Source organism: Corvus moneduloides, chromosome 12, assembly GCF_009650955.1.
Source record: "Corvus moneduloides isolate bCorMon1 chromosome 12, bCorMon1.pri, whole genome shotgun sequence".
Taxonomy (NCBI): Eukaryota; Metazoa; Chordata; class Aves; order Passeriformes; family Corvidae; genus Corvus; species Corvus moneduloides.
In genome coordinates, this window is record NC_045487.1 from 19,260,370 (window position 1) to 19,273,635 (window position 13,266).

At 40.7% G+C, this 13,266-nt stretch overlaps 1 protein-coding gene across 1 annotated transcript in view; it reads left to right on the plus strand.

The window, feature by feature from the left end:
* BEAN1 (brain expressed associated with NEDD4 1) overlaps positions 1–13,266 on the plus strand; it is a 57,475-nt gene that overhangs the window by 37,981 nt on the left and 6,228 nt on the right. Inside the window, 2 exon segments of the mRNA XM_032121998.1 lie at positions 1,504–1,713; positions 3,859–4,000. Of these exon segments, the coding sequence (XP_031977889.1) occupies positions 1,504–1,713; positions 3,859–4,000 (352 nt within the window).

Below are 13,266 nucleotides of genomic sequence, written 5' to 3' on the forward strand. Positions count from 1 at the left end.
GAGTATTAAGTAGGACACTTGTACATAACCTTTGATTTAATGCTACAGCATCAGTTTAATTCTCAGAAAATTCAGTCTTCTTTTTTGGCACGAGATACTTGGTTAAAGCTCAGCACATTTCTTGGCTGTCTTAAATGCTTATAAAGATCCTCAGCCAACAGTCAAGTGCTTCCCGAAAATTAACAAAACTCCACTACTTGCTAATTCCCCTGGTTTTATGTATATGTTTCTAATTGGTAGTCTCAATCTCAAGCATCAGCCAATGATAACATACACTGGCTTGAAGCCATCGTCTTCTTTTTAAACTTACTGTGACTGCAAAACACCAAGTGGTGTCTCCCAAAGGAAAAGAGCAGAGAGAACCTTGCTGAGAACTCTCTGATAACATCTATCCTTGTAAATAGCGTTGCACTTCCTAAAACACAGACTCACTTCACAGAATACTCAAAAGAGTCAATTTTGTTAGCCTTGATTTCAGCAGGAAATAAATTCTGTATTTGTTCAACTGGCATATAGCCAGATATAAAAAGATACCCAGGCCAGATTCAACAGCTAGGGTAGGTATATGGCATCTCCAGCAATTTTTTTACATCGATAAAATTTTGGTTTACTGATCCTGACCAGCTAATGGGAGATTTTGTTTTAATTTGGGTGAGAGAGGGATTCTACCTGCTAAAATCCTGAATCCTTTTTCCCATAGCTTCTCCCATTTACCTCCCCTCCATTAGCAGTGTAATCCCCCATAAATACATCTCTGGGCAATTAATTCTCATGTATATTCATTTTTCATCAGTTGATTCTCTAAGGGAAAATTATTGTTTAACTTTTGATACTCTCTCTGCAGCTTGTCTCAAAGGGATGTTTGATTTGGCAATATATTACTGGAGTTACTCTCCTTTAAGCAGATTTTTTATTGAACTCAAATAACACATTTATAGATTTTTTTTTTTTTTTTTTACCAGGGTAAAGCAGTTGCAACCAAACAATCCCACTCTGGACGAGTCTCTTCCCACACTACAAATCAATTTCTTGGGATGCTGACTCTCCTCATGAACCAAAGCAAGCCCTGTGCCACAAAAGCAGCCTCCTCTGGTTCACTCTTGCCCAAAACCTTGGAGCCTTCTTACACCCCTAACGACAGGCAATTCCTCTCTTCCTCTTGGAGCTCACGCTTTTGAATTTCCGGTTTCCTCCTTGTGCACTTCAGTTTTTCAGCATCAGTCAATTCACGGTACAAAGAATCTTGGCAGGAAGGAGCCATCAAAATCATGGCTCATACACCACTGGCTCCAGCAGGATATTCCCAATAACAGGGAGGCGATTGCCAGTGTTCCCCCTGGAGTCAGTTCCTGACAGCCCCAGGAGTCGGTGTAATAAATGGGTTTTCCGCAAGAGCAGGAATTGGTGCCGTGGGTGTGTCTGAGGCTGTCTCGGGGCTCCGGGAGCCCCTCGGTGCGGGCTCTGTGTGACAAGTGACGCGCTTCTCTCTCTCTCTCTGCTCAGCAGCTGCCTCGAACCAGAGCAGCGCCTCCAGCGCCTTCCCCAGCCCCGCCGAGCCCGGCAGCGACACCAACCTGCTGGTGTCCCCGCTGCTGGTGGCAGGGGTGGTCATCGGGCTGGTGCTCTTCCTGTCCTGTGCCACCATCGTGGTGGGCAGCCTGCGCAAGGACGGGAGGTTCGGACACCCACACCTCGGCAGGGAGGCTGCGGATGGTAAGGCAGCACGGCAGCCAGGGAACGCCTGGCTTGGGGATCAGGCTGGGGCTAAGGGCAGCGAAAATCACCTGGCCACGTGCAAGGGATGAAAAGACAAAATTAAATCATGGGCTAAGTAAGTCCCAGGCAGCTTGGCAGTGTAATGGCTTCTCTGTGCTGGGACTGGTAACGGGTAACACAACCCAGCCAGTGCTGACAGCAGTTCCTAAAATGCTTCTTTCCCTTTGGTATGGGATGAGATTCATCCTCTGTTGCATTTTCATATCCCCCTATAGCCTTGGTGCAGCCTTTGCTGTAATTTCTGTTTGTTGGAAAGGCAGAGCTGTTCCCAGTTCAGCAGAGTGCACCAGCCTACAACAATCACTGGGCAAACGCTGTTTGTCTGAGTGCACACGTGAACATCGGCCTAGAAACAGAACAGCAGGGCACCCAAGTATCATTAAACCATCATTAATGGTGCCATTGATGACACCAGTGTCATTACAACAGTCATCATCATTGAGAGTCAAAAAGGTGCCAATTCCTACCTCCTATCCAAAAAAAAACCCCAAAAAACCCAAAACAAAACAAAAAACCTTAAAGAGAATTTGGGAATATCAAGGAGTTAATTTTAGAGTAATGTTTTTGGCCCTTTTGGGATTTGCTGACAAGAAGCCACTTTGCCAAGGAAATGACACAAGATTATTTCTATTTTAGGAAATAAACAGTTACAAAACGTTATTGTGTAAGTCTTCAGACAGTAAAAATGCAAATTATAAATAGTGGAGCATCAACAACCACATCCCCTGTTAGCAGACTCCTCTACCTGCAGTTTGTTATGGGTGCTGTTCTGTGCATAGCATTGACGGGGTTTTTCTTTATATAGAAAAGACAATAATAGCCACATAAAAATGCATTGGCTTAAATCCTGTTTTCACTGAGGTAAATTAAGTATCAATTGAAGTCAACTGAACTTCATTTAGTTATTTGAATCAGGAATTTTTCTGTCTAAATTAAACAAATCTCCTAGGATCAGTTTGTCCCCTTGGAGCAAGGAGTAATTTTTTTTGGCTTTTCCAGAAATATTTATCCAGATGAGTGAATAACATCTATATTTTAGGAATAAAATTTAGAGTCCAAAAGAATTGAAATGCAAACTTCCATGGCAACCTACAGAGGGAAAATAAAAACAAAATCCAAAAACTAATGTCTACTATTACAGTGACACCAATTTTCCTAATTTTCAGCAGCTAAATTGAGGATTAAATAGTTAAACCCAAACTGGAGCTACTGTTTGACCCATGAACAGCAATATTTTGGTATGATAAAATATTGACCATTAAGCTTTAATCACTGTGTTTAAATCTACTACTCTGGTAATTTCATCTCCTTGAAAAAGCCTGGAGCCAGACAAAAACAGAAAAGACAATTTTCAAACTGCTTGTTGGAAATAACAATGCTAGAGAAATGGAAAAAGAAATGCATATTTTGGGAGATATTCAAAAGAATAATCCTAAACTGAATGGTGCCCTACTACCCAAGTGAAAACGTTACATGGACACACACACACACTAATTGTCCCCTGACACAGAAAACACCACTAAACTCTTAATATTTGTGGAGCTGGGAAGCTCTTGCATGGAAGCATTAAGAAATCCCTGGAGCTGGCAGCAGGATGACTTTTATTTGCTATTTTCCAGCTTTTCCCATTCTTGTCAGTGTTTATTGAGAACAGCATTTGCTCAGCAATCAAACACCTGTCCCTCCTTTTAAACCCCTCCCAGAATGGACAAGCTTTCCATGGATGCAACTCCTGGGAATTTCAGTAACCCCACAAACATCTGAAGCTGCACATGGTAGAACCCCCACTCCTTTTCAGCCTTTGAGGGACAAGAAAACTTTGGAACTTCCATCTACCTTGTAGGGCAGCACTAAAGGTACAGTCCCTGTGCCACAGCCTGAAACACCACAGTTCATCTACAGGTGGTGTTCATTTACCCTTAAAGAAATAATAATATCCTGTGAAACCTGGTTGTTCCAAAATATTCACAATGCCTCTGCCTCAGAAAGGGTTTGTTTTCTGATTTATGGCAGTGTGATAAAGAGTGACAGAGAATCCACCACGGGGGGAAAGCACAGCCAATATTAATTCCTGTTTTGCAGCTCCAGATGGCTTCTCTCATGGCGGCTCCTCTGCAGAGCTGAGATCCACCTGCACAGAGGAGTTTCCCCCAGCCTGTGATTTTGGTTCCTATCTGGATATACTTTCTCAGGTGAACATCATGTATCCTGATCCACCTCCATGGTAAGCATTTTCCTGAGATTCTCAAGGTTACAGTCCTTCACTGGCAAAGCCCACTAACCATAAAAAATTCAGCTCACACAAACTCTGAATACAGACAGACCCTTTAGCTTGAGTATAAGTTCAAGTTTTCCTTAGCAGAATATATCTTTACTAAATAAAGATGTGGACAGGCAGTTCTCATTCAGTGATATTCACATTAAAATTCATCATAGTGATGACATACTAATGAAACACACCAGTAGAATTACTTACAATCGTCTTTCTTTGAAGGAAATACATTTACAAGTCAAAGTATCAAAGTCAGAAGTACATACTTTTTCCAAGAACTTCCAAGTTACATTTATTACTGACCTTGAGAGTGGTCACATCAGAGGAAACAGAAAAAAATAGGTTCCAGAAATGGTACAGCAGCTCCTTCTAAATTTGTGTGCCCACATTCACAGGGTACAGGAACACAGTCATGAGCCACAGGAGCTGTGCTTTGGGCCATGGGCATCTCCTCCATGTGCCTCATGCACCTTGAGGGCCAGAAGTGAAGGAATTCAGTTACTCCCTCCAGTGAGCCAACAGGAATCATTTTAAGCAGAACATCACTTCAAGCTTTCTGTAGGGCTGTGTCTTACAAACAGCAAACCATGGTTGAACAGCCATGCCCCCCCTTTCTTTTTCTTTTTTTCTTCCTTTTAAGCAGACTGTTTTGAGTTAAACCACTATAAGAGCATCCCTTTTCTGACAGATATAGAGCAACTCAGCACTATGAGCACACAAGACATGGATCTTTGCTTTGTTTATTCTATGCATATTCTACAAGCAGCCCATTATGTATTACCAACTCATACTATATAACAAATGGGCTTTGAGAGATTGTGTAAATATTTTAGCAGAAAGCTCACATGTGAAAAATTATTCTGAGCCTGGCATCTAAATGTGTAGAACTTCATATAAACCCACTTAAGAACTGAGACTGGATTTTGGGCCCACACCCACGAGTCTTTACTAATAAAAGGCAGCCAGCTGACACCCAAGCAAGACTTTGAGTGGGCAGCTGTCCAGAATTCTCAGAACAAACTCACTCCTGTGAACAAACTCTGACAATGTATTTCTTTAGCAGACAGATCATCAAAGATTATACCAAAGGTTGCTTCCATTTCCAGTTTAAAACAGGCACCAAGAAGATTTTTCCGTCTCTATGGAGCTCTGTATGAAGGAGATACGAGTGACACAGGATAGCACAGGTTATCTATGCATGTGTTCCAGTAAATTCTGTAACAAGCCTGGCAAAGGTTAATTATCTTGTGTCCTGCCTGTTCTCAGAATCATTCTGGGACACATAAAGGTGTCCGGCCGCTGCCTCCTCCAGATTCCCTACTGGGCTGAGTGGACTGTGTCCCTGAGGGCCCAGGATCCACTCTGCACACACTGGGAAACACTGCTCATCCCATTAATTACAGCCCTGCATCACAGCTCCAAAGTAAAGATTATTGTTAATGGTTTGGCTGTTTTCTCACTGCTACTGTAGTTAAATATTTTAGAAAAAGTAGCTTTGGCAAATCATCAAAATCTTAGTAAATTTTATATCTTAGCAACGCAACTTGGGGAACTTCAGGGAAAGCAGATGGCTGAAAGCAAAGCAACACGGAGACTTTCAAACTTGCCATTAATGCATTCTACAGACCATTGTAACTGTTCAGTGAGAGGCACAGTCGGAATTACTGCATTATGTAAAGCCTGAAAAATTCCTGTATATCTCTCTTTATACTCTCCTGCATGGCATAACACTGCAGTGTCTATCTTTAATTATCAGAGCATAGAGATTATTTGGGGTGATGGGTGCTAACAGCAGGATAGCTGACTGTCAGACATAGCCTGGAAGCAGAAACAAGACACGCCTGACCTTGTGCATTTAAAATATTAACTCCCTGGGATCAACCTCATTGCATAGGGTAATGTTTTGAAGAGTAGGTTTACTGAAACGTAGCACTGCCCAAATGAATGTAATTCCTCCTCCTAATTCCTGGAGGGCAAGATGTAATTTAAAGCTAAACTAGCATGGCCAAAAGCTAATAATGCAGCTGTGGCATCAGCAGAACAGAAATGAAGAGCAGCAAGGAAAGCAACTGCACTGGCAAATAACTTTGAAAAATCTTTGAAGCGAGAGCATTCAGTGAGTGAAAAGCAGTGGGTGCTGCCAGGATAACTTCCTTTATCCACCTGGTGCTGGCAGAGCCTGCTGGCCACCAGCATTCCAGCACCCAGAGCAGGAGTGTGCAGCCCAGGGCTCTCACACACCATTCCTGCCAAACCACACTTCCAGAAACACTTTCAGTAGAAAGCACACCACCTGTATTTGGCCAAGGGGTGGTTAGTCTAGAATGGTCTAGTCAGAGTTTATAGCTGAGCTTTAAACCACAAAATGAGTGGAGAAGGGATTTAAGGGGAAGGCTGATGAAACAGAGTCCCCATGCCTGTGGCTGAGGGAGAGCTCCCTGTTCAGGCCTGCCCGCTCCCACCTCTCCATCTGGAAGTCCAGTAACACTATTTATATAAAACACTATTTATAGAAAAAATGTTATTGGTAAATTAATCTATGAAAAATGCCTTGGGATATTAATACTTGCTCTGATCTCTAAATCACAAGTTTCATTTGAGACTCAATCTGATTATCACCACAGACACTTCCACGAACCACTTTCTTGCACTAGATTTTAGGTTAGATTTAGAGGGATGCCATGCATGGAATTTTGTCATTAGCCTGCCATAGTTGCAGGGTGGTTACAGAGAAGCCATTTGGTCAATTTGTTTTGACAGCCCAAAATATACAGTGCTGCTATCCATAAACATCCCTTTAGGACAGTTAATAGCTTTTTAATGAATCTCAGATCTGTGCTAGCATCTGTCACATTGATTTTACATGAGGTGTGGAAGAGAAATATAAAACCAAAATACAGGAGGTATGAGCCAAACAGTTTCAGGATATTAGGGGTTTGTATTTCAGAGCACATTTCTGATATGTACAGATACTTGCAGCAGTGCTGGAAGTTAATGTTTCGTAGTCTGTGTTACCACACATGGCAAAGCCTTTGTTTCTAAGAAACTTAGTCTGAGAAAGATGATCCAAGTGATCTCCTGACAATTCTAAACCACAGGATTCTAATCCCTCCAAATTAGCAAACTGAACACATTCAACCAGGACAAAATACAAGAACAATCTCCCTCCCACAGCTTACCTATCATCATGGTCAATATGACTTGCAAAGAAACACTGGAAAGCCTGTAAATCCAATATTTGCCATTTTTTCAACATTCATTGTGCTGGTGCGAGTGAAATCACGCTGGTGACACTGTGGGGATAATACCTTTACAGATAGAAATCATGAGCTCGTGTTCACTGTGCTGAGCTCTTCATAACCCACACTTCTAGTGAGCATTGCTAATTATCTTCTTACAAATATCTAGTAAGGAAGCTTTTTAAAAATAACTGAGCTCCCATGTTTGAAATGGATTGAATTACAGTACCAACCAAAGTCCAAGTAAGTTAAAAACTACTACATTTTCTTTATGAGAATCAATAAAATCCAAGCAATGTGGAGATTTCACTGCATGAAAGGAATTTTATCAACTTCTCACCTTGTGGCCAGGGAAAATGCATCTCATCCCACTGCATAAGTGCTTTTTCACTCCTTAGGAATTGGATATTAATGGTATGTCCAGAGCTTTAGGCAGCCAAGGTTACTGCCTTTTGCATCTGTGACTTGTGAGCGTCCAACACAGAACATCCCTGAGGAATGACTGCTCAGGAGGATGCAGGGATTTAGCTTCAGGAATGGTTTTAATGGAAGCCACAAAAGTCCTCTCCACACTTCACACGGAATGCCCCCCACAGAGCACACGATGATAAAAACCAAGAAGGCCCCTTTATCCCACTATTCATATTAGAGCACATTGTGTGGCTGTTGGTTTAAGTGGGCTCACTCTTCCTCAGCTGCCCATCCTGCCTAATCTGCATAGGATCTGCTCTAGAGAAAATTGTCTTGTTTAGGCTCGACAAATCCCAATACTCTCAATGACCATGTTCAGCCTGCATTGTTTAAATGGGGAAATCAATTTAAAAATTACTTTAAAACGGCAAAGGGAAATGCTTGTGTCTTAAAGTCAGACACTAATTTCCCTTTAAATATATAAAAAACCACAACCTACTTAAGGGACTTTCTTTTCTAAGACAATCTTTTCCATCCCCCACTTCTGAGGATGCAAGTTAGCCAAACCAACTTCCTGGACTTTCTTGAAAGACAGAATTAGGCTTGCAGGGACCTGACATAAAATCGTGCTATATTGTGTTGTATTCCTTTGCCAAGGCTGTTTTCCTGAGAGCAAACCAGGTGAGGAGCTTTTGCCACATTACAATGACAGCTTGCAAAGCATGAGATGGACATTTGGGGTTAAGTTTAGCTCTTACTTCAATACCCTCATTGAGATTTTTAGTTCATAAGGTAAAAAATGCCACTGGAAATATGACAGGTTTATAAATCCATGAGGTATCACAACATGAGCTAAAACTCTCAATTCCTTTAACTCCAAATTCCAAACTCCAGACTCTCAAAAGCCCCTCCCTTCACATCCCAGTGCTATTCCTCATCAGTATTAGGTATAGAAACAAATAAATTCCTAAGTATTCTGGCAAATTTCTTATTCCAACTTAACTTTGTTTACAGCCATTTTATGAGAGTTTCTTTCTGTGACACTTCCATTCCTCTTAAATATCCACACCTTCCTCTTGCTTCTTGTCTTTGTAGTCAAAAATCCTCTCACACCTCAGCCTGTATGTTGGGAGGCTGAGGCACAAAATTCCCTTCGCTTTCTGTCATCAAAAATATCTGTGGGGAGGCTGCACCTTCTGACCAGCCTCTCTTTACACCTGTCCCAGTTCCACTCTACAGGTACAAATTATTGCTGCATAAAAAGCACCCTGCAGCAGTGAAAGCAGCAAAACCTGATGGAAGGCAAGCACCAAGGATTTCTAACCAGAAATCTCCAGTGCCATGCAGAGCAACCACAACTTAAAGCTGTCAAATCTTTGATAACTGTACTTTTTAAAAAAGGGTATTTTTCTGTGACTTCCCAGTTGTCAGACTTTCTGTTACGTATTGCAGCCAGTATTTCCTTCACCTGCTCAGAATTCATTCCTGGAATAATTAAAGCAAAGCCCTTTTTAGGAATATGATCCTAAAACTTGTCAAATGGAAATCTTCCTCAAACATCAGCAGGGTCTGGTGACATGCAAGAATTGGTAGTGGTGTTTAGAATCCTGTTTGTGGATTTACTCCATGACTTGGGAAGCTACAAATTTTTATTTATCTTAACTGATTCTTGTTACTCAATCAGTGCCCAGCCTCCTTTAGTGTATAATGGTTACAGAAATCCAGAGACTAAATACTGCTGATGACCAGGTGGTTCTCACTATGTATAAAAGTAATGCCAGGCTGAATTGTAGTGTATGAAATCTTCATCATAGAATGGCTTGTTTTATTTAAAACATTTATTTCAATCATTTAAAGCTGCACAATTATGTTGAAACTGCATTATATCAGTTTCAAATGTTATCTGACACATGTTCTCATGAAAACAGTTTACACTGAATTTCATTTTTCATCTGGAATATTTATTCATCAAAGTCATAACTTCCTCAAGATTATCTTGACACAGAGTGCAAAATAAAGATGCAGCCTTTTACTGCTCATTAACACAAATAGTCCTGTTGTAGTTTTGAGGAACTGGAAATTCCAGAAATAACTATGAACAGAAAAAAAAGGCAGAAAAAAACTAAATTCCACATTTCCTGTCTCTTCAATGGTTAAGTTACTTAAGCCCTAGATGTTTTTTTGAACAATACCTTGGGTTACATTTTTTCACTATTTGAAAACATTAAAATAAATATGTATATAAATGGAAAGTGTCAGGATCAAAAATAAACCTAGTGAAATATCCTGGCTCGTGACATATGTCATTATAGGAGCAGTTCTGTCAGAACTGATACATTTCCTCATGGTAATAATAAATCACCAAAGAAAATATGTGTTCTAGGAAAACACGCCTCAAAGGAAACACGGACAGATCTCCAGGCTGCTCTCCCACAAACCTGGCTGTGAGCAAACTGTGCCACCACAGAAGGCAGAGCTCAGCATCATCAGCTGAACTGCCTCCATGGGCAGCAAGCACATCATTATTTTTTTCATTTGAACCTTCTTGTAGAGAGTTACAGCATAATTGTTCTAATTTCAGCCTTCCTGTTAGGTAGCAACATCATACAAACATCCTTTGTGCTGTTTCATCACAGCTCAAACCTGTCAGCACGCGGATGTTCCAGATTTGGGGGGTCTGTTTGCCATTATCAAAAGAACACAGAGGTCATCACCAAAATGGAAACAATGCAAGAGGAGCAATTTTAGCAGAGTCAGAATATACAACAAATGAACAAAGTGAACCACAAGACACCTATTGCACAAAGAATTTTTCATTCCCAGCTCTGCCGTTTTTCACTTCTTGTTGTCTGCATCTTAAAAAATTCTGTCAGCAGAACCTTCTTCCTGCCCCAGAGAGTGGCTCCTAATTTCTGAATGACAGCCAGTTAAATAAGCTCTTTGGGGTTTCCTTGGCAACAAACCCATCCTAATACTGCAACGAGAGCTGACAAACTCACAAAGTTATTGCCCCCCCACCACGCTCTGAGTCAACAAGGTCATCCTGGAGAGCTGCTGTAATTTTTGGGCAACATTCCCCTCTCTGCAGATCACATTTACCTGCAGTAGGATATTAACTGACATCACCCTTCCTTGCTTTTCCCAGGGAAATTATCCCTTAAAATCTCAATAGTGTGTCTACAACAACAGTGCAGGTATTATAACAAAAAACAAGGCCCAAAACCAGGCAGACAGCTGCACATTTCATGGTCAGAAACCTCTTCCTTCTCATCACTGCCTGCAAGACACTGAACCTCCAGATAACACAAGTTTTAAAAAGCAATGCATTAAAGTGGATTCACCACGAGTACTGCAGCCAAGGATTTTTTCAGGGCTGGTATCCACAAGATGCAGTATAATGAGTTCCTGTGCTCCATTATTTATGTTGTGGTAACACAACACTTTCCAAAAGCATTTGCTTTCCTGTCTAAAAGGATTTTCCTGGGAGTGCTGTAGTGAACTTCAAGCCTGAGCTACTTTTTACATGTCCAATATCTTCACAGAAGTGAATCTGACAGGTAAAATATAACTATTGTTGTGGGTTTTGTAAATGATGAACAAGTATTTTTGTTTTTCCACTTCATGGTCCTGCATTTTCAGTTGCAAAACATATAGATATGTAAATACATAGATAGATAAACATATAAATATATATATATGTACACACACACACTACACATCTCTGTGTAGGTATCACTCCTTAGCAGTTCCTGAGGTTGCAATGTGATGATTTCTGCCTGTGAGCTGCAGTCTCAGACCTTCCCCATCCTCCATCTCTGCCCTTTCCACTTCCCTGGTGTTCCTGGTGCCTCCCTGACTAAACTGGGAGCTTCTCACTGAGGCAGCTAAACCAGGAGAAATCTGGCCCAGAAAAAACTCACACATAGAATACAAAATTTAAAAAAAAAACCCCAAGCCTCCCACCCCCACCCCCAATCTTTTTGCCTATTTAGCTCCATATTGGGGATCAGGGTTTGGCTTTATTTTAAAATGACAGTAAGGCTTCAATCCAGCATCACTCACACCAACACTTGGTAATCAACTGCAAGAAATTATTGCTAATATTGCTATTATTGCTATTGCGATTTTTTATAATTTTTAATCCTTCAGATCTTTTGAGGAACGGTTTTCCAACCACCACCATACATGGACAGTGGATGCCTGTCCAACTGGATATATTTCTTACAATACTTGCATAGATTCTCTAATAAAAAAGATCTTGTAAAGTCATAGAAGTTTACATATTAAGGTCTCCTTGAAGGAGAGACTGCAAAATAAAATTCATGCTTGTAGAGTTGATAATACATTATTTATCCTACAGGAATACCTCTATAACAGCAGTCTGAAAGCACAACCAAAGTACTTAAGCTGTTAGAGAGGAAAAAATCACACCACAAAACAAACAAGCAAAGAAAAACAAAACTCACAAACAAAAACCCCAATAACACATTAAAAAACCCACAAAATGCTTGGAAAGTAAGGAAAAAATTCAAAGTTGAAGTCTCTTTTATGACCTTAATTCATCTCCATTTTATCCTCACCAGACAGTGCTAGGAACCTTATCTGCAGAAACAGAGCAGGAGCTGTTTGCAATGTCAGCTCTACAAGCAAAGATCCCATGCATAGAAAAGAACACAGGAAATGAACATCAAGATCATAAACTGATAACGAAATACAAAAACTTATTTAAAAAAGCCCCACAACTATTTGAATTATTTGTAATTCTCTCCATGGCCACAACAATATGTAGGTACAGCTGTGAAGCTGCCAGAAAGCTGTTTAATTGAAAGTCTGGCATGTGTTTTTTACTACCTTATTCAATTTTTAAAATGTGATCCGAATTGCCAAAAATGAGGGGGAAGAACATTACTTGCTTTTGGAGAAAAAGAGATCATTATTTTTATCCATCATATGTATGAAGGGAAAAAATGCCCTAACACAAATATACTGATATTTGGAACAAAACACTAAAATGCCAACTCTTCACTCCCATAATTTGCACCCACATGACTTGACCCTTAAAAGTCTCCTTCCCAAGGGATCATTTCCCTGTTTATTCCAGCCAGCAGTTCAGTTGTACAAAGCTGAGCTGTGGTCCAAGAAAGACATTAAATTAAATCCAAGGCAGAGGAATGCAGATGATCAGGTAACAGCAACAACAAACAGTTCACACTGTGCCCATTTCTCCTTTATGTCAGTGGCAGGTTTCCCAGAATCAGGACACAGAGAAACATCTTCCCTTTGGTGTCTTTGCAAAAGGTTTCCAAATTTTCCACCTTGAAACTCACATTACCATGGGCTTTTCTGAATGGAAACTTTTCCCCTGTGCTATCAGACCCAGTAAGTGCTCTCTGTTAGCCTGATTAAGTCAGTCAAAACCTGTGGAGAGATTTTAAATAAATTCCCTGGGCTTCGGGTCAGCAAAATGTAAATTAAGTAAAGATGCAGCTCATAGGAATCCTGCAAAGAGTGGCTGTTCCTTTACCCTCACTGAGCTCAAGGAGCGTTGAGGACATCAGGTCCTCAATG